The sequence below is a fragment of the Jatropha curcas genome, chromosome 2 (assembly GCF_041381405.1).
Source record: "Jatropha curcas cultivar XTBG-Jc1 chromosome 2, XTBG_Jcur_1.0, whole genome shotgun sequence".
In the NCBI taxonomy this organism is placed as follows: domain Eukaryota; kingdom Viridiplantae; phylum Streptophyta; class Magnoliopsida; order Malpighiales; family Euphorbiaceae; genus Jatropha; species Jatropha curcas.
The window spans coordinates 29,596,372-29,619,110 of record NC_143152.1 but is presented as its reverse complement, the minus strand read 5'-3'; the positions used below and the strand labels follow the sequence as shown (position 1 = coordinate 29,619,110).

General features: G+C 36.7%; 5 protein-coding genes and 1 long non-coding RNA gene across 8 annotated transcripts; 2 read left to right on the top strand and 4 right to left on the bottom strand.

Moving 5' to 3' along the window:
- Positions 1-730: 730 nt before the first annotated feature.
- LOC105632526 (disease resistance protein RGA2) lies at positions 731-4,501 on the bottom strand. The gene has a single exon (XM_012214921.4). The coding sequence runs from the start codon at positions 4,261-4,263 to the stop codon at positions 889-891; it is 3,375 nt and encodes a 1,124-aa protein (XP_012070311.1). The 5' UTR covers positions 4,264-4,501; the 3' UTR covers positions 731-888.
- A 267-nt stretch (positions 4,502-4,768) lies between these two features.
- LOC149498580 (uncharacterized) lies at positions 4,769-8,335 on the top strand. Of its 2 annotated transcripts, none has more exons than XR_016319594.1 (5): positions 4,769-5,517; positions 5,654-7,244; positions 7,345-7,473; positions 7,549-7,857; positions 7,950-8,335. It is a non-coding gene; the product is annotated as an uncharacterized LOC149498580 (long non-coding RNA). The 2 variants fall into 2 exon arrangements; XR_016319593.1 differs by having other exon boundaries at positions 5,654-7,248.
- Positions 5,622-10,876, bottom strand: LOC105632525 (putative disease resistance protein RGA4). Of its 2 annotated transcripts, XM_012214920.4 has the most exons (3): positions 6,913-10,875; positions 6,624-6,680; positions 5,622-6,033 (listed from the first exon to the last, which is right to left on the bottom strand). In XM_012214920.4, the coding sequence occupies exons 1-3, from the start codon at positions 10,355-10,357 to the stop codon at positions 6,011-6,013; spliced, it is 3,525 nt and encodes a 1,174-aa protein (XP_012070310.1). In that variant the 5' UTR covers positions 10,358-10,875; the 3' UTR covers positions 5,622-6,010. The 2 variants fall into 2 exon arrangements, with proteins under 2 accessions (XP_012070310.1, XP_089574143.1); XM_089718017.1 differs by having other exon boundaries at positions 6,624-10,876.
- Positions 10,877-12,922: 2,046 nt separating this feature from the next.
- Positions 12,923-13,915, bottom strand: LOC105632524 (protein PHLOEM PROTEIN 2-LIKE A1). The gene is made up of 3 exons (XM_012214919.4): positions 13,757-13,915; positions 13,554-13,666; positions 12,923-13,466 (listed from the first exon to the last, which is right to left on the bottom strand). The coding sequence occupies exons 1-3, from the start codon at positions 13,817-13,819 to the stop codon at positions 13,082-13,084; spliced, it is 561 nt and encodes a 186-aa protein (XP_012070309.1). The 5' UTR covers positions 13,820-13,915; the 3' UTR covers positions 12,923-13,081.
- Positions 13,916-15,562: 1,647 nt separating this feature from the next.
- Positions 15,563-17,459, bottom strand: LOC105632523 (Nucleotide/sugar transporter family protein). The gene has a single exon (XM_012214918.4). The coding sequence runs from the start codon at positions 17,020-17,022 to the stop codon at positions 15,700-15,702; it is 1,323 nt and encodes a 440-aa protein (XP_012070308.1). The 5' UTR covers positions 17,023-17,459; the 3' UTR covers positions 15,563-15,699.
- A 381-nt stretch (positions 17,460-17,840) lies between these two features.
- On the top strand, positions 17,841-21,805 carry AUG7 (nuclear matrix protein). The gene is made up of 9 exons (XM_089718015.1): positions 17,841-18,095; positions 18,246-18,331; positions 18,822-18,883; positions 19,419-19,510; positions 19,614-19,739; positions 20,038-20,128; positions 20,363-20,470; positions 20,749-20,847; positions 21,337-21,805. The coding sequence occupies exons 1-9, from the start codon at positions 17,962-17,964 to the stop codon at positions 21,532-21,534; spliced, it is 996 nt and encodes a 331-aa protein (XP_089574141.1). The 5' UTR covers positions 17,841-17,961; the 3' UTR covers positions 21,535-21,805.
- The last annotated feature ends 934 nt before the right edge of the window (positions 21,806-22,739 follow it).

Below are 22,739 nucleotides of genomic sequence, written 5' to 3'. Positions count from 1 at the left end.
TGCCCGTCTCTTTGTGGGTTGCAGAGAAAAATAGGACGTGTTCGGAAATTCTGGTTTCATTGGACCTTTTTGTCTCGGCCTCCTTTAGGCCCATGAGTTACCTACAATGTTGTTTGGATTTTCTGATCTTGTTTCGTATTTAGAAAGGGAGAATTGAAACCATTTAAAGCTAATGGTTTGTTGTTATTTAAAATCGTGAATTTAGCTTTTGAATTAATAATCTAGCGGGCTGTAGTACCTCAGATCACCGTTCAGAATTTTAGACCTTCATTGAAAAAATTCTGCTGAGCAGAAAGAAAAATGATCATAAACTGCTGCTAGAAACACATATTTGCATTGTCCTTCAATGGCTGAAAATTTTGGCTTTGAAGAGAACCAACTGCTATCCTGTGGTAACCATCCAACTCTTAAGTAGACATGATCCTATTAATTATTTAGAGTACCAAATTATCCCAAAGAAATTTATCCTTCAAAACTATTTTCTATCAGAAGAATCAGAATCCGAGCATGTAAGCAAATGCACTGGTTTTGGCCCAAAATATTCATATCAACTTGTATTGGAGCATTGCAGGACAGGGATTCAAATGTTCTTGGTTTTCAACGTTAAGTAGATTCCCTTTGCAGGAAATTTTTGGAATACAAGTTCATTCCAGGAGTTTCCAAGTCCAAAGCTAATTTTGCAGCAGCAACATAAACTTGCTATACGGTAATAGGTCATAAAGAAGAACAATTAGGAAATACGACGCATTAAATACTGCGGTCTGCATTGCTGCAATTTAACTATATTACTGACATATGATTTACAAGGGAGTCTAAATAACAATACTAACCTCTGGCACAAATGAAATGACAGCACCTAGGTGTTGAATCTGGTTTCGACATTTTAGTTCAATCAATTTCCAGGTCAGGGATGTTCATGATCTTTGGCCATTCTGGACCTGCTCCATTCTCTTTCTGGCATCGTTCTGTTATGAGCGGACAATTTTGAATATGTAAATGCTGCAGAGATGCAGGAAGACCATCCTCTGGGAATGAATGAATCAGGGGGCAATCCTGGATGTGAAGGTCCTTAAGTGAGGTAAGATTCTTCAGTATCTCCTTAGGGCCTAGGGAATCCATTATAGCACATGAATTAATGCTCAAGCACTCAAGAGAAACAGGTAGCCCTTCATCTGGCAATGACACAAGCTTTGGACAGTCCTTGATAGACAGGAGCTTCAGAGACTTCAAGCTTCGTAGTGATTCTTTTTGTGACAAAGACACAAGTTCCTTGGAACAGTGGATGTACAATGCCTTGAGCTCAGGAAGATGGGGCCATTTTGGAAAAGAGACCAGATTTTCTAAGTTGGATATGATAAGGGAAGAAAGAGAGCTGGCATAGGGTAATATTCCCACTAGAGTTTCATAACTACATGTGTCTAAGGCTAAATGTTGAAGATGTTGCATATGCTCTGTTGATGAGATGGTTGTCAACGATTCACACATGGTTATCTCCAGCTTTGTTGGAGAAAAAACTTGAGGCAATGCTGATATCTTAGGGCAGTTTACCATTTTCAATTTTGCTAATGTTGGAAGAGAAGATTTTTCCTCCTTGGATTCAAGCGGCACTGTTACTTCATTCCAGTCTTTCAGACTAGGATTATCAACAACCATCAAACACTCAAGACATGGAGTTACAGGAAGCACATTTAATGATTTGCACCTTTTGATCTTCAGAATACCCAACTTATGGGATATGTCAGGTAACCTTATTAGCTTGGGGCAGTCACAAATCTTTAGCCTATGCAGGGTAGGCAATTGCAGATTTGGCCACTCCTCCAACTCCTGCAACCCTTTGATGTTCAATGCTTCAAGACAGGGTAGTTGACCAAGAGTGAGGATTTTCGTTTTCGTGCAATGATTTAATGTTAGAGTGACCAAATTCTGAAGCAGTCCATCTCTCATCCAAGATGGCAATCCAACACTTTTGTAGTTACAAATTTGGAGCTCTTTGATGTTTGAATGAGGTAGCAGGTCTTCGAGGATCCTCTCTTCAGCTGCTTCATCCCGAGGATTAATGACTCTGTTGCTCCATTCAAATACTAATTTCTGAAGGCTTTCCTTCTCACTCAACTTCGCTTCCTTTGCATTCACTGCATTTTCAAGCGTTGAAATGTGCAATGTTCCTTGGAGATAGGCCATCTCCTTCAACTCTTCTATTCCATATCCAGTCTTGCTGCCAACCCGAAATGCTGACAAATTGTGCAGATTGATTAATTTTCCAATATATGGAGGCAAGGCCTCACACTTGAACCAGAACATTTCATCCAGCTGAAGATAATGCAAGTTAACTAGCTTCCCAAGGTCCTTGGGTAGTGAGAAAAGCCAAGGACAACCCAACATTTTCAAAGTTTGCAGATTGTACAAGTTGCATATTGAGTCGGGAAGCACTTTAATGTCAGTTTCTGAGAGGTCAAGGTAGCGCAACAGTTTCAGCTTTTCAATAGATTTTGGCAACTGCAAAAGCACGCTTGAACTCAGATCCAACACACGAATGTATTTCAATCCATCAAATATTTTCCCAAAGGCCTGGCCTAAGTCTTTTACGTGATCACCAGGTAATAAAAGAGTGCGCAGCTTGATGGAACTATCAACAATCTTCAAGGCCGATTGCTCGATATCTTGAGAGAGCAATGAGATATGTCGATAACCTTTGGAGAAGCTGCACAATTTAATATCCTTGACTTGACAACAATAGGTGCTTGAAACAGATTGTGCTAAGTCATGGACAAGATCATGCATTCTATACTGCACCTTACCATGAATAGTTGAGACTTGAAAGAAGGACCTTGCTAACAACTCATCAAAATATTCTATTCCAATCTTCTCTGCCCTATCTATCCCATGGGATTGAATAAAGCATTGCGCCATCCAGAGTTTCACTAGTTCTTCCTTATCAAAATCATACGACTTGGGAAATATGGAACAAAATTCAAAACATCGCTTTAGGTGAGAAGGAAGGTAATCATAGCTCAATTTTAGAGTAGGCAGAATATTAATCGATTCCTCAAGCTCGTTAATGCTCTTATTCATTACCTTTCTCCACCTGCTTACTTCGACAATACCTTGCAAGTGATCCCCCATAGCCTTGACTGCCAAAGGCAGACCACCACAGTTCCGTACAATTCCCTTGCCAATGTCTTCCAAATCCTTGAGCACTGAGCTTGACAAATTCCCACTTCTAAATGCTCTGTTCTTAAACAAAGACCAAGATTCATTTTCAGGCAAACATTCTAATAAGAGAGAAAATCGCGAATCTACAATCTTTGCTACCTTATGGTTTCGAGTAGTAACTAAAACTTTACTACCCTTTTCCCCCATTTCTAAGAGCTGTAAAAGGGGACTCCAGTCCTTATTATAGTCGACGGACCAGACATCATCTAGAACAAGTAAAAACCTTTTTCCTGGCAAAAATTCTCGAAACCGAGACTGTACTAGGCTTGAAGATAGATCAACCGCCAGAGGCATTTCCAAATAAGATTCCATCATCTCCCTCAAGATCGATGTAAGGTTGAACGGTACGGAGACCCGGACCCACATCCTAAATTCAAAATGCTTCTCCACACTCCTATCATTATAAAGCAACCTAGCGAGAGTTGTTTTGCCAAGACCCCCCATTCCAATAATAGGAATAAGGGAAGTATTCCTTACTCTTTCATAATCATCTGATAACAACAAATCAACTAATCTCTTCTTATCATCATCTCTACCAAAAACACAAGCTGTCTCCGGAAAAGAAGAAGTGGGTTCTTCCATTCTAGGTCTTTCACCATCAAAATTAATGTCAAGATGGAATTTTTTCCTTTCTTCAGCAATCAATTCCAATTTTGACGAAATTTCTTTGATCTTATGTGCAGCATCATACTTATAAGAAGTTTTACTGAGACTAAGAGGAGGCTTAAAGCAACGCACCTCTTGCTTTCTCTTCAAAAGAGAAGCATTTGTTCTAAAAGTATCCAACACATCCTCTGCATCCCAGACTGCGTTTTTCAGCTTTCTTAGCCAATCTCTCAAATGGGTTTCTTCCAGTCGCTTCTCTTCTGCAATTTTAAGCACCGCTTCAATGGCTGTTAGATTACTTGAGAGTTTTATGACTTCTTCCTTGACTCCTTGGACCAAATGATACTCGTCTTTGATCAAGGAGGTTGCTAGGTTTATGAGTTCGCCAACCACGGGATCTATTACAGTTTTTGCGGCTTCAAGTGGATTTTGCTGAGATTCCATGGCGGCTTTCAAGTGGATTTTACTGAGATTTTGGACAGATGATAAGAAAACGAAGAAACGCAACTACGGTCTTCCAGATTTCGCTCTGCTAAACTCTATTTATTTATTTGGTTGAGGGGTCTTCCGAAAAGTCAAAATTGTAATTTCATTGTTAATTGCAACTGGAGATGCTATTACCATTTGATGGTATATTACTGTAAAAAATCAAACTTGAGGTGAAATTTAAAAAACATCAAAATGGAATGAAATTAAAAAGAACTCTTAAAATTCGAGATATCCAAATATATTAAATTTTGCATGCGTGAGCAAATGGTCCGTTCAGCAAATCGAATCGCAGATGGTTTCCAATGAAATCGAATTGAATTAAATCGAATTGAATTAAATCGAAAATTAAACAAGCAAACCAACTGACTCGAATAGCGTTGATTGGGTTAAATCGGTCATTTTGCTCACCCCGCAGTTATCATTGGCGGCTGAAGTCTTCCGTCACGAGTGGGAAAGAATAATATTGTAAATTAAAATTGATGAGATACCTCACTCTACTCTACTCTACTCTCTAACTATCGAGAAGTTAATTTTTGAGAATAAATCGCTGCGTTTTAATCCACCTGCGCGATCATGACAGGACTCGAGGAAGAAGCCCCGGCTAACTCCGTGCCAGCAGCCGCGGTAAGACGGGGGGGGCAAGTGTTCTTCGGAATGACTGGGCGTAAAGGGCACGTAGGCGGTGAATCGGGTTGAAAGTGAAAGTCGCCAAAAACTGGCGGAATGCTCTCGAAACCAATTCACTTGAGTGGGACAGGGGAGAGTGGAATTTCGTGTGTAGGGGTGAAATCCAAAGATCTACGAAGGAACGCCAAAAGCGAAGGCAGCTCTCTGGGTCCCTACCGACGCTGGGGTGCGAAAGCATGGGGAGCGAACAAGTGAAATAGTGGATCTGAAGGATTGTTCCTGACCGTACTCGAGCTCAAAGGCATTTTCGAAAAGAGATAGCTTCTATGGTAGTTAATGCTAAACACAATGTGAGGTTTGTCATTCAAGGTCAACCCTGTTGTCTATAGGGAAAGCAGTTTCCGGCTGCAAGTCAAACTCTTAATGCTTTATCTGTAATGTAATTTAAAAAAAAAAAAAAAAGCATGTATTTTTCTGCAAACAAGCAATGCACATTGCATATTTACTTAGCTTATATGCCATTCAACTACGACAGGAAGGCTGAGCAGAATTGGAGACCCTATTGCAACAATATGAAGAAATGTAATAAATTCCAAAATTTGGATAAATTGTCTTTTTCTTTTTTTTTTCTTTTTTTTTTTTTTTTTTTTTTGATAAATATTAAAATTCCATTCAAGCTCCATGAGTTTCATAAAACAGATTAGATCTTAAAATACAGGAGGACAGAGCTCCTTTTATCAATCATGAAGTACAGGCAGACAAGTTGCAAATACCAAGCAAAGCCCTAACAAGCCTCAAAGCAAATACAGAAAATGCACAAGAAGACAACAATTTCTAGGTAAGTACATTACAGACCGCGTCAATGATGAGGAGAGCAGACATATGGCTTCGAAATGGCACCAAGTAACAATCTCCCTGTCTATCAAGTTGACCTTATTAGTTTCAACTCCCAAGCCAGAAAAATTTCGCCGGCCGCTTGATCACTGTTCAGTGCTGTATAAAAATTCAGAATAAATCCGTCTCTGAACCACTTCAATTGCCAGCAAATCAGGTTTAAGCATTTTTACTTCAATTCTCAAGGCTGGAAGCTGTATGTAGCTGCAGGGAAGTAATGTTACTTTATTTGCTACATGTTCCATATTTTCTTCATATTGCTTAGTAGTTCAATTTTGTAATGCAAACAAATTCTTGATGAGTAAATCATGAATGTTCTTTTTTTTTCTTTTTTTCCTAGGAAGTCAAACCTTTAAATTCTTGTAAGATCACAGAAAAAATTTCACAAGCACTCACATTCCAGTCTTTTCCCAAATTAACAAAAGATAAAGCTCATTTGCTTTACTTAACCAACCCTCTTAACCAACCCTTTTACATTATACAAATTCTTATACCTATCTCCCTATGTATGTATAGGTTAGCACTCTTAATTGATTGGCCTGAAGGGAGCAACCTTCTAATAAAGATTTCTGGTATAAAGCCAGTTAAATTTCAAATTTTCATTCATTACAATTCGATGTCATGCAATCTTGCTAATCAAATATTACTTCATGTCTAATATCTTAAATTGGTGGAGAAGATTTCCACATTGTTTAACTTGTGATTCCTGTGATATACACTCATACCTTAAATCCATATCAAAAAAAGCAGAAAAGGGAAAAAAGAAATTAAACGCTAGGTTGTTAGGCACTCACAATTTTCTGGTGGAGTAGAAGATTCTCCTAGCTCCATCTCTATTTGTGAATTCAGTCCTGCCAAATCTATTCAGCATTAGTTTCAATCAATGCAGTAACAGACTAATGCGAGTAGGAGAGAAACTGTATTGCTTCAGCCCCAAAATACACCCATTCAATTTTTGAAAAATTATACAATGACTGGTTTGAAATTTCTTTTACTCTTTTGTACAGGTGCCAAAGCAATGAACCATAAGAAAAAAATGAAAGTGTGGAAAATAATAGTAGTTTAGTTTATTATCATGCTAACCTTTCCCACAGACGAAATGATAATACCAAGGTTTCTTCTTTGGCAGTTGTGGGGTTGAGCGTACTTGTATCAAGTCAATTTCTAAGTCAGGGATGTTTTCAATCTTTGTCCATTCTGGTCCTACATCCTTTTTGCATCCCTCCGTCAGTTGCGGACATTTTTGAATGTACAAATGCTGAAGGGATGTAGGAAGGCCATCCTCAGGGAAGGACTGGAGCAGGGGACAATCTTCAATGTAAAGGTCTTGGAGTGAGATGAGGCTTTTTAGTGTCCCCTTGTTGCCCAGAGATTGCAAACTGTGGCAAGAGCCAACACTCAAACACTCTAGGAGGGTAGGTAAGCCTTCATTTGGTAATGTCCCAAGCTTCTGACAGCCTTGAATTGACAATAACCTGAGAGATGATAAGCTTTGAAATGATCCTTCCTCTTCAGATAAAGACTCAAGGTCTTCACAATTGTGGATGTACAAAGCCTTGAGCCCAGGAAGATTAGGCAGTTTTGGTAAAGAGACGACATTTGCCACATTAGAAATTACCAGGGAGTATAAAGAGTTGGTATCAGGTATTGCCCTTAGTAGTACTCCATTATTGCTTCTGTCTAATGCTAAATGCTGAAGACGTTGTGCAAACCTTGAAGGTGGGAGGGCAGTCAACAGTTCACACCCGCTTATCTCCAATTTCTGTGGAGAAAATGCTTGTGGGAGTGCTTGCAGCTTGGGGCAGTTAATAACTTTCATCTCCAGAAGGCCAATTAAAGATGGATAGGGTTGGCTTACAAACTCGCCTTGATTATTTCTGGTGATTCTTCGCAATATTACTTCCTGCCAATCCTCAAGAACGAGATTGTCAACCAGTATCAGGAACATCAGAGATGGAGTTACAGGCAAAGCCTTCAATGAAGCACATCTTTTGATCTTCAAAACTGTCAGGTTAGGCAAGAACTCAGGTATCTCACTTAGTCTACTGCAGCTACTGATCTTTAGCCCACGTAGGGAAGGGCATTGTAATATGTCTAAATTCTGCATCTCTTTAATATAGAGAGACCTGAGGTTGGGCAGCCCACCAAGAGAGAGGATTTTGCATTTTGTGCAATTAAACAAGGAAATAGAGACCAGATTTCGAAGCTGACCTTCTGTCATCCAAGATGGAAATCTAGCTCCCCCGTAATTAGAAATTACAAGCTCCTTGAGATCTGAGTGAGGTTGAAGGTCTCTAAGCACCATCTCCTCTGCTGCTTCATCTTGTGAATTGACATCTCTTCTAGTCCACTCAAAAACTACCTTCTGAAGCCTCTCCTTCTCATTCAGTTTAGCATCTGTTGCATCCACTGCAACCTCAAGATTTGATATATGCAGTTCTCCTGTAAGATAAACCATTTCTTTCAATTCTCTGATTGCATATCCAGTTTGATTGCCGACCTTAAATTTGTGCAGATTCCTTAGCCCTTTTAAGTTGCCTAAATTTGCTGGCAAAGTGGTGCATTTGAACCAGAACATGTCATCCAGCTCAAGATGACAAAGATTAACCAGATCACCTAGGTCCTTAGGGAGTTCGAAAAGACAAAGACACCCCAAGAGCTTCAAAGTTTGCAAATTGTACAAGCTGCAAATTGAGTTGGGAAGTTCTTTGATCTGTGTCTGAGAGAGGTCAAGGTAGCGCAACAGCTTGCACTCTTCAATGGAGCTTGGCAATTCAGTAATTGTGGTTGAACTCAGATCCAAGGCTCGAATGTATCTCATTGAGTGAAACAGCTTATCCAGAGCCTGACCGAAATTCGTCAAGTGTTCACGAGGTAGTAAAAGCGTGCGCAACTTCTTGGAATGATTGGCTATCTTCATGGAAGGCTCTTCAACATTTTGACAAAGCAAAGACACGTGACGCCAATTTCTAGAATTTTCAGGCTGAAAATCTAAATTGTTGTCCTTGATTTGATAATACTGTGGGCCAGAAATTGATAGTGCCAAATCATGGATAAGATCATGCATTCTATATTTTACGCTATTGTTGATGTTCAACAGTTGGAAGAAGGACCTCGTGAGCAAGAAATCAAAATATTCACTTCCAATCTCTTCTGTGTTGTTTTGTTCTATGGGTTGAACAAAGGATTGAGCCATCCAGAGTTTGACCAACTCTTTCTTATCGAAAGCATATGCCTTGGGAAATACGGAACAAAAGGCAAAACATTGCTTTAGATGAGATGGCAAGTGATTATAACTCAATTTTAGAGCTGGCAGAATGTTTTGGTCTTCTAACTCCCACGTATTGCTTCTCAGAATTCTTCTCCAATATTGTAATTCAGTATTGCCACGCAGCAAGCCCCCCATTGTCTTTACTGCCAATGGCAAACCTTTGCACTTGGCAACAATTTCCCTACCAATATCTTCCAAATCTTTCTTCCGAGGATATGGCAGATCACCTTTCTTAAATGCAATTCTTTCAAATAGTGACCAGCATTCATTTTCAGGCAAATACTCTAAAAGGTAGGGAGGGCAAGTGCCGACAATATCTGCAACCTTTCTGCTTCGACTAGTAACTAAAACTTTGCTTCCCTTATTCCCTAATTTCAAGAGTTCTAAAAGTGGCTCCCAGTCGCTGTAATTGTCATTCCAGACATCATCTAGAACAAGTAGAAATTTTTTTCCAGGCAAAAAATCTCGGAAACGCGACAATATTAGGTTTGGTGATAAGTCGGCAGGAAGAGCCATCTTGGAATAAGATTCCATTATCCCTCTAAGGATCCTTGTCAAGTTGAAGTCAATTGAGACAGAAACCCACATCCTAGATAATTCAAAACGCTCCTTTACTCTCTCATCATTGTAGACGAGTTGAGCAAGAGTTGTTTTGCCGAGGCCTCCCATCCCAATGATGGGCATGACAGAGAGGTCACCTTCTTCATCAGAATTATCCAACAGATCAATTATTCTCTCTTTGTCATCCTCCCGACCAAAAACATTTTTTGTGTCCACAAAGTAATCAGTCGGTGGCCGGTCATGGGATTGTGACATCCTACCATTGACATTGATGTTGAGATGGAACCTTTGTCTTTCTTCAGCAATTATATCTAGTCTTGCTGAAAGTTCCTTAATCTTATGTGCAGTATCAGATTGAATACAAATCTTACTTGCACTTATGGGGGTCGGAATTCTGCGTTTCTCATGCTTTTTCTTCCAAAGAAAAATCTCTGCTGCAAAAATGTCCAGCAAGTCCTCTGCATCATCAGCTGCATCTTTAAGCTTTCCTAACCAGTCTCGTAGATGCTCCTCATCGAGTTGCCTCTCCTCTGCATCATTCAGTGTGGCCTGGATAGCAGTTAGATTGCTTGAAAGCTTCACTATGTCATCCTTGACACCCCAGAGCAAAAGAAACTCTTCTTTGATTAATGAAGAAGCAACTTTAACTATCTCATTAACAACAGGACTAACTACAAGAAACGCCAGAGAAGCCATGGTATCTTCTTTAGCAACTCTCAAGATTCCCTCAAAGCAAAGAAACAAATAAAACTCTGACCCCGACCCCAAGAAAGAACAAGAAATTTAAATACAACTTAACTTTGAACGCCCAAGAAAATGAAGGAAAAATAAAGTATTGCTCTCCCATTGAATGACTCACAGCCTTTTAAGGATGAGTTCTATATGCTTCAAGTTTACATCCTAAGACCTAGTCTTACCTAACCAAAGCCAAGTCATGCAATGGTATTTAATGGATATAGAAAAGTCGTAGAAAATAGCCAATAAGCTGAATTGATTTTCTTTCAAGCTTCTTTCCAAAGACAAGTCAGCCAAGTTGTTCGATTTTACAGTTATAACCTTACAAAAGAACTATTGAAAATTATTAATGAGAGTACTACTTCTCCTTCAAGTTCCTAGCAAAAGTCCTAAAGAGTACTGACACGGAGTCCACACGTAAATTTATACAAAAGTTGCAGGAAACCGGAAATTGGATATGCAATTTCATTTGAAGTTTCTTTACCTATCAAAAGTGGACCTGGAAAGTGAAAACAGTGTTGAATTGGTCAATGTTGTTCAGTAGTGTCTGATACAATGGAGATACAGCATGGTTAAAGACGCCTTCAATAAATTGCAAGTAGCTACCCATTAGGAACTCAAAATCATCTACCACCATGCCACCTTAGAATATGTTTGTAATTCTTAGAGCTTTGCTCTCCTTATTAAAAAAAAAAAAAAACAACGTGAAAGGGACTTTTTCTGTTGAATTTTTTTGGTTTGTCTCATCAGCTTAATTCAATCATTTAAGCAACGTGGTGAACTGGGATTATATGACTAATAACTTACACATTAACATTTGGTTTCATTCTATCCTTTTTCTGTATCTAATTCAGAGTTAAAGGGGAAGTAAACAAAGGTCAAATCTTTTACATCCATTTACCTATTTCTTCTTAACTCAAATTAAAAGGTTAAAGGGTAAAAAATGAAATGAATTAAAATGCATTCATCTCACCAACACTTGTCACATCAGCAAAAGAATGGATCTATTCTTTCTAGAAAACAAGTTGAGTAAAAGAAAATAAAAACTGAAACTTTTAATAAGTCAAGTTGCACAGCAAACAGAGATTTGAAGTTCTTAACTTTGAACTTGTCTCCGTCGAAGACGAATGGTTTACTTCTGTGATATTGACAGATCGCCTTCGCTGCTGGTTCCTCCGACGCGACGACATAGTCTTTCTTTTTTTTTTTTTTTTTGAAAGTAGTCTTTCTATTTTTGATTATTCAGACTATGTGCCTTTATTAGCCTTTTTTTTTCTCTTTTTTTTCTTTGTATAAAATTCATTCTTGAAGTTTAGGGTGCTATTTAGTTAAAAATTTTAAATTCTGTAAGATTTTATAAAATTAATTAATTTGTACTCGTATTTTTTTTATATTAAATATTTAGTATTTAAAATTTAGTTCCGTATCCTTCCATTTAATTTTATTGATTTTCGTCTTTAGATGCATAATTAAAGACTAATATACCCTTATGATAAGACAAAATTAAAATTGGTATCATCCTTCTTTACCTTTGTCTCCATTTTTGCAATAGTGGAAACTCAAAAGTTAAATAAATAAATCGGAGTCTATCTATGAAATCGTGGTGGCTAGTGCCACTGATTGAGGATCCAAATTTGATGGAGGAGGAGGAGAATGAAGCAAGTTGGGTTGGGTCCTTCGAGCCACCCACAACTTTCTCATCCAAATCCCTCAATTTTTATTTTTCACAGATCTCTTTACACTTCAATTCATTGGAGAGGCTACATTTTGAACTCGTTTAACACGAATCTGAGATGCCGTTGAGTGATGTTCTTTGTGTCATATGTTTGTTTCTAGATGTTCCTAAGATTTGTGCCAATGGATCGCTTGAATCTGCTCCCTTTGATCAAGTTAGTTCACATGTCCCCTTTTCGTTGCGTGCATTTATACTGTAGATACTTTTTGAGTGATGGAATTTTTATCAAAGATAATTTGTCAAATGCCTTGGATGATGAATTTCTAATACAAATTGCCATTTTGATGGTATTTTCACCATTTTAGAGTAGTTGTGCGTACTTGGATAAGGAAATTATTTTTAGCTAAGGTCAGATCATGACCAGTAGAGAGCACCATGAGGCAAGAAATTGTTTCCATTGCCATGATTGTTGCAAAATTGTTAATGAAAGAGGCAGAATTTTCTGCATTTTGAGATATAACTTCGCAGGAAATGGTGGTTGTTGGTGATGGTGGGTTAGACATGGGTCATCCCAAATTTTATTAAAAGCACCATTTGTCATTTTAAAATGTCCATCCTCCTCTCTCTTATTTTTTAGTTTTATTTAATGAAAAATAATAAATTTTTAATAAAATGACCCGTTAATGAGAATCAAATTTCAAGAATTAAATCTTTAATATTAAAATACAAGAATGAGTTAATTAATTTTGTAAAATCTAGAGACGAAATAATTATTTTCGCTTGTAAATTTAAATACCATATTTATGCATTTAATTTTCAAATTTTTTGGAAATTAAGTAAAGCCTAAAAAATAAATAAAATCCGAAAAGGTGCTATAACAATCCATCGGTAAAAAAATACCTTACGGATAAACAAAACATAACATATGAAACGAAAATATTAATACAATAAATAAATAAGTTATAGAAAAAAAGCAAAAAGAAATGTGAATTTCAAGAATTAACTAGGATTTAAATTTGGCGTTGGAGTGGATGTTTTGGCCTAAGAATGGCACCTCTAATGATAAGCCCTCTCTTCCAGTGTCCTCCATGCTCATAAATATCAAAGCAGACTTCTCCTGTCTCTCCCTCCTCTGCTAAGAAGTTGCCTACGCTGAGTTCTGTCCACTCCCCTCTTGGCTTTTCAAGAAGAACGACTTGTCGTTGGCGGACAACTCCATTAGGAAGCGACAACTTCAGGCTGATGGGGAGCTCCCAACCATCCGCTCCATTTGTCAACTTCACTTGATAAACAATTTCATATACAATTCCCGGCGAGAGATCTGATACACTAAATTTTCCTCTTACATCCAGCCAGCACACATGGGATAGTTTTGCTACTTCAACGTTTTCCTCCCTGAAAGTGAAATAGGAACAGTATAATTAATTAACTAATTAAATGTTCAAAAACAAAATTAAGGTCAAAAAAATGCAAACCAAGTACCCTGTTTCCTTGAAACAGTTCCATATCCAGTTCTCATGACCACCCCACGTGATGTACAGTGATCTTGCAAACAACATGAAGCAATTATGGCCAGATTTGTCAACCCATTTCTTCTGCAGAGAACGAACAAAAATAAATTCCTAGAGTTAATTCAACTCTCTAAGTTTTACGCTAATTAATACAGAAAGAAAGACAAGAAAGACCTTTCTCTTGTTCTCCAGATACACTTGAGACTTGGTTTCTGCTGCTGCCTTCTTGAGCTTCATGACTTTTCTTTAATTTCGCAACTCTTTGTATAAAATCAGACTCCCTCCTTTTAATTTTTTTCTGAATTCCCCATTTCCCTTCTTATCATATATATATATAGAGAGAGAGAGAGAGGGAGAGGGAGAGAGAGAGACAGGTGGCACCGCGTGGACGGCTTTTTCTCCCCAACTGCCCCATACATGTACATATAAAAATAAGAAAAAAAATTGACTGAAATACCTTTGATTTTTCAGCTAAATCGGTTGTTTAGGAAGATACAAATTGTGAATTCAATTATTTAGTTCGGTTCGATTTTCTATCAGTACAATTAAAACATTTTAATTCCATTTTTAAATTCTCCATATTTATTTGGTTCAACTTAATTCGATTTTACATCTTCAATGTTTAGTTGTTTTAATCAGACATCATTCAATTTAATTTGATCTGATCAAACCTAAATACTCAAACCTACTTTGAATTCTCCTCCTTTTTTGATTACATTGTCATTTATTTTATTTATTTTTCACTCTTAAACTCTCAATATTGAAATATAAAATTGAACCAGAGGAGCTAAATGGAACATTTTCTTCCATATTACATAATATAATAAAAAAAATTCAAATAAATTTCACAAAATTTGAAAAACTCAAATTAGAATATGGAATGTAGCATCATTGGATTGCAAAACCATGACTTATTGACTCCATCCTATCTAAATCTTGAACCCTAAACTTGAGAGAGAAGATCAAAGCACCATTGGAAATAACATATCATCAAATAAACTCATAAAATTGGAAATAACAATTAAGAATCTTGACAAATGGGTAAACTGCTTTAATAACTGCTTTTTTTTTGGAGTCATCTTGAATATGTCACCCTTGAAACCACACCAACAATATGATATAGAAAAACAAATCTAATGTCTTAAAAGCTGAATGCAGTAAAGAATCAATCTCATAGAACTTTGCATCAGTAGCAAGAATCTATTTTCTACCTGTATCAGCACTGCTTTAGGTGTTTCAAGGTTTTGCTATATATATATATATATATATATATATATATATATATATATATATATATATATATATATATATATATATATATATATAGATTAAGTACCCTCAAAGCCAAATGAAAACACTAATATTAGTTCCAAATTTTTGGACAAAACTGTTCACCCCAACAGGAAAAACATAAATAAGCTGGATGAAGCTGAATTGAAAAGGCATTTAAACCTGAGCTATGTTCTCAAATAATGGAAATTAGTCTTTAAGAAGTTAATATCAGACCAAGTTCATGATATATAGGACAGAGGCACTAGAAATACAAAGGATTATATAACCAAACATTTAGTCACTTTATACAAGTGTTCCATCAACAAAAGATCAGTAGCAATGTTAAATTTCAAAACTAAGACTCAATTTAGGATTTGAGAACGCTTACTGATATAGCTAAAAGTTAAAAAAGAACCGCAGCTAAAAGAAGCCATATACTATGATTTTCCGCCAACATGCAAGTATATACCTAAACAATATAATAAGAAAAAATAATGTTTTGCCACTTTATCTGGCAAACTCTTTAAATGGATACCTGCTGTAACCAACAGTTTACCAGTCAATTACCACTAGTAGACGAAAACAACAAACTGTAAACTGCTACAAAATTTCTTAGTCCTCTCTCAATTCCAAAGAAAATATGCAGGGCACATGGAAAAAAAAGCTTAAAAGAAACAGTGAATGATAAGCTACACATCATGGAGAAAATTGGAAAAAGGAAGCAAGGATTGTAAAATTAAGAATAACAATGAAACATCCCAACTGTAACAAAGTAAACAAAGGGGAATGCAAGAGTTATTTAAGCCTAAGACTATCAAGATCCAAAATGGTCCATCTATATCTGTCTAACTCTTCTTTTCACCTTCAGTTTTGTTGGTTTTCTTAGCAGATGCCTGAGAGTATAGGAAAGTCCCCAGTATGGCAATGGCCGATCCAACTGCATTCAAAGGCCTAACTGGATTCCTAAACACCAAAATAGTAGACACAATCACCGCCACCCTCTTCATTGTGTTGCCAACCGAGAAGGTTAAAGGGCTAATGTCATCAAGTGCCTGGTAAGAGGATTGATTATAGAGATGATAAAAGACACCAGAAAGCAACACCCAAAAATAAAATGTTGATGATTTGCCAACGGTTTCAATAGCCTTGTGGTACCCTTGAACCCACTGAGACCCTTCAACAACAACCGCAACAGGAAACAAATAAATTAATGATATTATACTAATCCAACCATACAAGTTAAGTCCATTAACTTCCTTGAAGCTCTGCAGACTCTTTTTTGAGTAGATGTTCCTAAATACAAAACCAACATTACTAATCAAAGCACCCCACAAGCCTTGGAAATTGAAGGACACTTCAGTTATGGCAGCAAGGGAACAACCAAGAACAATAGGAAGGATTGAAAGCCAGATTTTTAAAGGGTAAGTATCACCGAGTAATGAAGAGAATATAACAGAGAAAACAGGCTCTGATGATTTGATAACATGAGTGAAAGAAACAGCAACTTTAGAGAATGACACACAGGCTGATATATGACCAATAGTGTGAAATAGTGCAGGTCCAAGAAGAGCAATAATGAATGGCTTTGAAATCTTAGGGCATGGTTGCAACTTCAATGACCATAAAATAAACATCCAAATAGACCCCACAAAGAGCTGGAAAGAAGCAAGAAACCATGGATATGGAAAAACATTCAATGCTTTTTTATTGTAAATGTTAAAAACAATATTCTGGAAGTACCAAAGACCGAAAACAATAGCAAGTTGGAAAGTTTTATCTTTAGGCTGTGAATCCAAACTAGCTTCTTCTTCAGGGCTTGATTCAGATTCAGATGCAGCTGCTTTAGCGATATAGGATCTGGGTTTTGAGAAAAGTCCAGATGGGTACTTGTGGACTCTGTTTGATTCACAGATCTGAGTAGTGAACGTTGAAGAAAGGCCAACTGGGTAGCCATGGATTTGGCCGAAGTCAGAGACCTTAGTGCTCAATGCAGTAATTTGAGAGTTGGGTTTCTGAAAGAAAGCAATTTGATTTTGAGTCCTATTAATAAGACTTGGATTTAGTAAAGAAGAAGAAGAAGAAGAAGGATAAGCATTTATGGGGTATTTGTGGTAGTTGGATTTAGAGAAAGTGACAGGAGAGGCTAGGGTGATATTCAAAGAGAGCATCTTTCCAGTGATATATGGGGGAGAGAGCGAGGCCCTGCAAATCCAAAAGACAGGAAGATATGAAGCACACTACCTCGAGTAGATTTTTTTGGCGACAAAAGCAGCTCGTCAATCTTTGCTTCAAAGGGATCTTTCCAAAACCTTTTAGGTAAAGAATTTAGGAGCTCTTTCGGAAACCAAATGGTGACCGTTACGTTTTCTATTTTCCTTTTTTCTTAATAATTGCTTTTAAATCACAAAAGTATGAGTCTCAACTCTTCTTTAGTATCTCCAGTAGACGACCTCAGAAACAAAATTCTTGAATCTGGCGTCTTCTTGTCTTCGTACTTGTACTCTATTTTCATTTGTTGACCCACTGGTTCACTGACACTTCAAGAGCGCACTTGTTTTTGTCAACTCGTCTCTTGGAAAGGAAAACTTTGGCCTCCATTTCTTAACTACTCTAGTTTACAATTCGGATTGACATTTATAGCATTCGGATGCAACCGTGGGTTGCTCTAATTTACTTGCCACTCTGAAACTGTAGTTTTTGTAGAAGACAACAAGGGGTGATTTTTTTAGACAACGGTAAAAACTGTTCCTCCTACAGTTCATAGACGACAGAGAAAATCTGTGTTGTCGTTTATGAAGAACTGAAAAGATTTCCTTTTCCTTGAACTTAAACGACAGAAGGATCAAAACCCAATCATTATTGGGCCTCAACATATTTCGGGCCCAACATATGAAAAGAAACCAGAAGACCAGACACGGCCCATTTTGTGGTGTATCGACAAGCCCAACCCTCGTAACTAAAATTTACTTGGATAATAAAAAGATCTTTGAGCTAAAATTGAAAAGAGAAGAGAACGATCGAACTTCGAAGTAACAGTATCTGCTTTGGTTTTTCATTCAAAACGCAGAAGATCAAAATCAAAGATCATAAGGTAGGAGAGAGGAGAAATGGCAGCGAAGCAAATGGAAGAGATACAGAGAAAGCTAACGGTATTGAATTATCCTCGAGCTAACGCTCCGGCGCAGTCTCTTCTCTTCGCCGGCATGGAGCGTTACGCTCTCCTCGAGTGGCTTTTCTTCAAGTTAGTGTCTCTCTCTAATAGTAGATCTTGTTTGCTAATTTCATAGTCAGTTCATCTTGTTTATTACAGTTTAAGATGATTTTTTTGATTGGTTGCTGAGAGAGCGTGGAAGAAAATGTGGAAATCTATATAATAGATTGTACATTGCAGGCTACTAGGCGATAAATCACCATTCTCACAGCAAAATCTGCAAGGAGATGCAATGGATCGTGATGAAGAGACTGCTCGTATTCAATGTAAGTCTTTTACTCTTAGTTTCATTGCATTTCTTACTTTAATTTGTTTTAATTTAACAGAAGTGGCATCCTTATTTTCAATTGTACATTAAACATCTTTTTACTTGCATTTAAAACTGAGGAAAAGAAATAGCAAATATAGTTTCAAGTTCATATTGATTTAATTTTGGAAATTTTGTGGCAGCAATTTATGTTCAAAACATTTATTTTTATACTGTGGAAGCACCTTTTTGTTTTCCTTGTCATTTAGAATTTGATGGAGTTATTCCCTGGTGAACATTTGTAATTGTATTAGCACCATTGGAATTTGACATGATTAAGTGATTCATTGCAGATTTGGCAGCTATTTATTTTCAAAACCTTTTTTATACTGTGGAAGTACCTTTTTGTTTTTCTTGTCATTTAGAATTTGACGGAGTTATGCCCTAGTGAACATTTGTAATTGTATTAGCACCATTGGAATTTGACATAATTAAGTGATTCATTGCAGATTTGGCAGAGATTGCCAAGTTTCTTGGTATCACTACAACTATAGATACAGAAGCGATCCAAGTAAGTTGTTCCAAAAAATGTGAATGGGAACTTGTCAGTCTATAAGTTCCATGCTATTTGTATATTTTTTTATTTATATGGCTCCTAGGTTCATTGACAAAGCTAGATACACTTGAATCCCCAATTCTGACCGGCCCAAATAACTTGAAATATAGCACCAAATCCTTTTGAACCAAAATGCTTAGCTCAAGTTTCCGAAAGTAGTTGGCTTGGCCTTCATTAATTCCTTAAATTCTCACATCAACACAAGCTGGTCATCATAAATATGCTGCCTCGGCAGCATCATGGTGTAACTTATGAATTTGATTTTCTTTAGGTTTGCTTAAGAAATAACATGCTTATTTAGTTGTTACCAATTTATACAATTTATGAGCGCAAAATTGACTATATAGATTCCAACTTGGTAAGTGGAATTATTGATATGTCAATGGTTGAGTAGAAATGTAAACTCTACCCTTAGATGGTTTTGCCCCTTTAATGTGGATTGCCACTTTAGAGGATTTAGTTTGAGAGCGTGAAATGTTTTTTGGTCCAGGGGCGAGGGAGCTATGAGGATCGTACTGAAATGCTTCGCCTAATGGTGGATCTTGTGGAGGCTTGCATCTATGCTGATAATCCAGAATGGAGGTTGAGTTTAATTTTCTCTATTGGCTTAAATGTTTCAATTAGTTGTTGGTTTCAGATCACATTCCATTCTTTGCTGTAACATTTAATTTGCTTCCTTATGCAGTGTAGATGAACAGGTAGCAAAAGACATACAACTGATAGATTCTATCGCAGAGAAACAAGCTGTAATTTTCTCAGAGGAATGCAAGTTGTTCCCGGCAGATGTGCAGATTCAGTCTATATATCCATTGTAAGATTTATACTTGGTTAGACTTCACTTTTTCTGTTCTCCCTTTGTTTCAAATAACGTAAAGCCATGTATGTTTTGTTCCTGAAGCACTATCTATTTAAGCTTACCCAACCTGATAATCTGGACAAGGTTTAGGATTCAATTTGAGGAATGTCCATAGTTATCTAGGAATTTTGGGCATCCATGTAGCTTATAAATGTCCAATTTTTATGGTACCAGATATTATCAGAGGATTATTAACTTTCCATGCCATGAGATGTAGTAACATTTTGTTTCTTTCATCAAAGTACATTTGCAGGCCTGATGTATCCGAACTGGAAACAAAACTTGCGGAACAATCAAAGATTCTCTTGAATCTTCAGCAGAAAGTTGATGATTTGGCATCAAAGGTTTATCTTAGTTCCTTACCTGTTCCCTCAAACATTGAAATTAAACTTCACAACTTTTTCAAATCAATCTTTCACTGGACATCAATTTTCTTCTCTTGTAGAATAGCTCCATTTTTATTTTTGGCAGCATAACTAAATTATATGGTACACCCATTGTCATCATGTTGTTATGTAGTTTTACTTTCCTTTTTCCTCCTTTCTGTTAATTATGTGAACTTTTATACTTTTCTCTAGCATGCTTATAATCCAGATGAAGACTATACAGAGGTGGAATCCCAATTGCGGGCACATTTGGAATCTTTTCTAGAAACTGCAAGACAATTCAATTTGATTTACACCAAGGTTAGCATTTCTCTGCGACTTTATCTCTCCTCTGCTTTACTTAAACCTATACAAACAAAGGATTTTATTCTCTTATTATGATATTTGATCTGTCTGTCTTTTTCTTGTTTCTTATCACATAAAAATAAAGAGCTTAATCCTATGATGAATAACGTACATTTCTTGTTAGAAAAATTCATCATTGCAATTGATGCTCAAATATCTTTTTGTCAAACTTTATTGTGGTATGAGTCCAAGCTGATACCTTTTACATTTTGATTATAATTTTTCTTTTGAAGGAAATTCGCCCATGGACCCATATGATGGAGGTACCGCAGCTTCATGGTTTTGGACCAGCTGCTAATCGATTGTTGGAGGCATACAAGATGCTGTTGAAGGTATGTTGTTGGATATCTATTTCTAAGTGTGGGTTCTTAAATCATTGTATGGCATTGTCTTGGTGCTACTTTCTTAATTATATTAGCACTTTGTGAGCCTAGACATACTGATATGCCCCTGATATAATACTACATTATATCATTTTAGTTTGAAACTTGAATATATTGATGCTAACCAATCCAATTTAGGTGAAACAACTGGATTTCAGTAAAACCTAGCAGATTCATCAGGTGGATTGCAATAGTGTTCCAACTTGAAGCACAGACTAGTATCTAACCGAGTAGGCAGGCTCAGATTTAATAACTCTGGTTTGGCTCCCAATGAAAAGGCCTGAATAATTAGCCCACTTCAGTGACTTTTAAGTCTAACTTATTTTTGAATGTCTCATTTGTTTGTTCCATATATTTGATTTACGTACTAAAACTGGCATTCTGATAATTACATATCTGTTATTCTGGGAATTTATATATGTTTTGCTTCTGTTACAGTTTCTAGGGAACTTGAGGAACCTTAGAGACTCACACGCAGCTCTTGCTGTTGGATCATCTGAAACAATAGCTGGTGAACCCTCATCTGTTATAAGGATAATTTCAGAGTGCGAGTCCGCATTGACATTCTTGAATCGTGATCTTGGTATTCTATCGGCTTCAATTGCACGTGAGCGAGGCAATGAGGTGACTTTATGATGACTGTGTTACGAGATAGACACCCACCAACATGATCTCTTGACTCTCTATTGAGGACATGTTTTGCAGCTGGAGTATTTTTATTTTTCCTCCTTATATAGAGATTAAATTGACTGTCACAGTAAAATTGTATTTTGAGCACGTCTAAATTATTATTCATTACAAACGTCAGTGATTGTATGGTCCCTAGCTACCCTCAAATCTTCAATATTGTGTAAGTTGAACGTTGAACTAAATCTTCTTCGAATGGATGGGATTATTTGTTGAAAAAGCTGGTACAATTGGTGTTCAATCGGCAAGCTCATCTCTTCCTAAAACCATAATAAGGTGTGCAAATAGTAACGATGGCATCTTTGGCAATAATAAAGATGGAGGAGTTGACCTTGGACATTACCGGGCATCTTAACTTCCAGGTTGGTTAACTGGTCCAGCAAAGTCAATTTGTGGATAAACAAAAGCATTATTTCAGAATGTTTAGAAGTTCTAATACGAAGTCCTTATTGCATGATAAACTATTGAATAATTTTGAAGACTGTTTCGAAAATGACATATCTACTTTTTTTTGCATCTATACTTTTAAAAGGTACATCTGGCTTTAAGAGGTTATTGAGCTTTTAAAAGCCAACTGATTTTGAGAAATATTGACAAGCCCTACTTATACTCTCAATTCACATTTCCCTTCAAGTTTCTTTCCTATAATTCCTATAGGAGCTTTTTTTTTTTTTTTTTTTTTTTTTTTTTTTAAAGTACTCACAAAAATCTAGCTCTTGTTTAATGGTAGTCGGTTGTTATTGGCATTAACGATGCTTGTCGACAAATTTTAATTTTTTATAGAAATATTCATTTAGCAACAGATATTAAATGATGCTCCCTCCATACCATATATATTCTTTACTTTGTTTTTCCTCATAATGTGCCTTTTTTTTTTTTTTTTTTTTTTTTTTGAAAGCTACTAATGTGCTCTTATAAAGTAGAAAAATAAGTAAATTATCCACTTCTAAAAAGAAAACGGGATCAAGACTATATATACACAGACGGAGGGAGTATTTACTGAGAAAGTGTAGCTAAAACAACCCAGAAATAAAGTAAAATAAGAAGAAAAATTTACTGCGATATTCTGGAAGTGAGTTCTCAAGGGTCCTATATTGATGCCTTCTTCTTCTCTGTCACTCAAGATTCATTCTGCATCATCCAACAATTGTGAG

What these genes read in the sequence shown, in the direction of transcription:
- LOC105632526 (XM_012214921.4), bottom strand. Translation starts at nt 4,263, where the DNA reads ATGGAATCTCAGCAAAATCCACTTGAAGCCGCAAAAACTGTAATAGAT.
- LOC105632525 (XM_012214920.4), bottom strand. Translation starts at nt 10,357, where the DNA reads ATGGCTTCTCTGGCGTTTCTTGTAGTTAGTCCTGTTGTTAATGAGATA. An exon ending in TCATTTCGTCTGTGGGAAAG is followed by an intron (nt 6,681 to 6,912) that starts GTTAGCATGATA and finishes TAGATTTGGCAG; the next exon opens with GACTGAATTCACAAATAGAG. An exon ending in TTCTACTCCACCAGAAAATT is followed by an intron (nt 6,034 to 6,623) that starts GTGAGTGCCTAA and finishes ACTTCCCTGCAG; the next exon opens with CTACATACAGCTTCCAGCCT.
- LOC105632524 (XM_012214919.4), bottom strand. Translation starts at nt 13,819, where the DNA reads ATGAAGCTCAAGAAGGCAGCAGCAGAAACCAAGTCTCAAGTGTATCTG. An exon ending in ATCTGGAGAACAAGAGAAAG is followed by an intron (nt 13,667 to 13,756) that starts GTCTTTCTTGTC and finishes CGTTCTCTGCAG; the next exon opens with AAGAAATGGGTTGACAAATC. An exon ending in AACTGTTTCAAGGAAACAGG is followed by an intron (nt 13,467 to 13,553) that starts GTACTTGGTTTG and finishes TTTCACTTTCAG; the next exon opens with GGAGGAAAACGTTGAAGTAG.
- LOC105632523 (XM_012214918.4), bottom strand. Translation starts at nt 17,022, where the DNA reads ATGCTCTCTTTGAATATCACCCTAGCCTCTCCTGTCACTTTCTCTAAA.
- AUG7 (XM_089718015.1), top strand. Translation starts at nt 17,962, where the DNA reads ATGGCAGCGAAGCAAATGGAAGAGATACAGAGAAAGCTAACGGTATTG. An exon ending in CTCGAGTGGCTTTTCTTCAA is followed by an intron (nt 18,096 to 18,245) that starts GTTAGTGTCTCT and finishes TGTACATTGCAG; the next exon opens with GCTACTAGGCGATAAATCAC. An exon ending in ATTCAGTCTATATATCCATT is followed by an intron (nt 19,740 to 20,037) that starts GTAAGATTTATA and finishes GTACATTTGCAG; the next exon opens with GCCTGATGTATCCGAACTGG.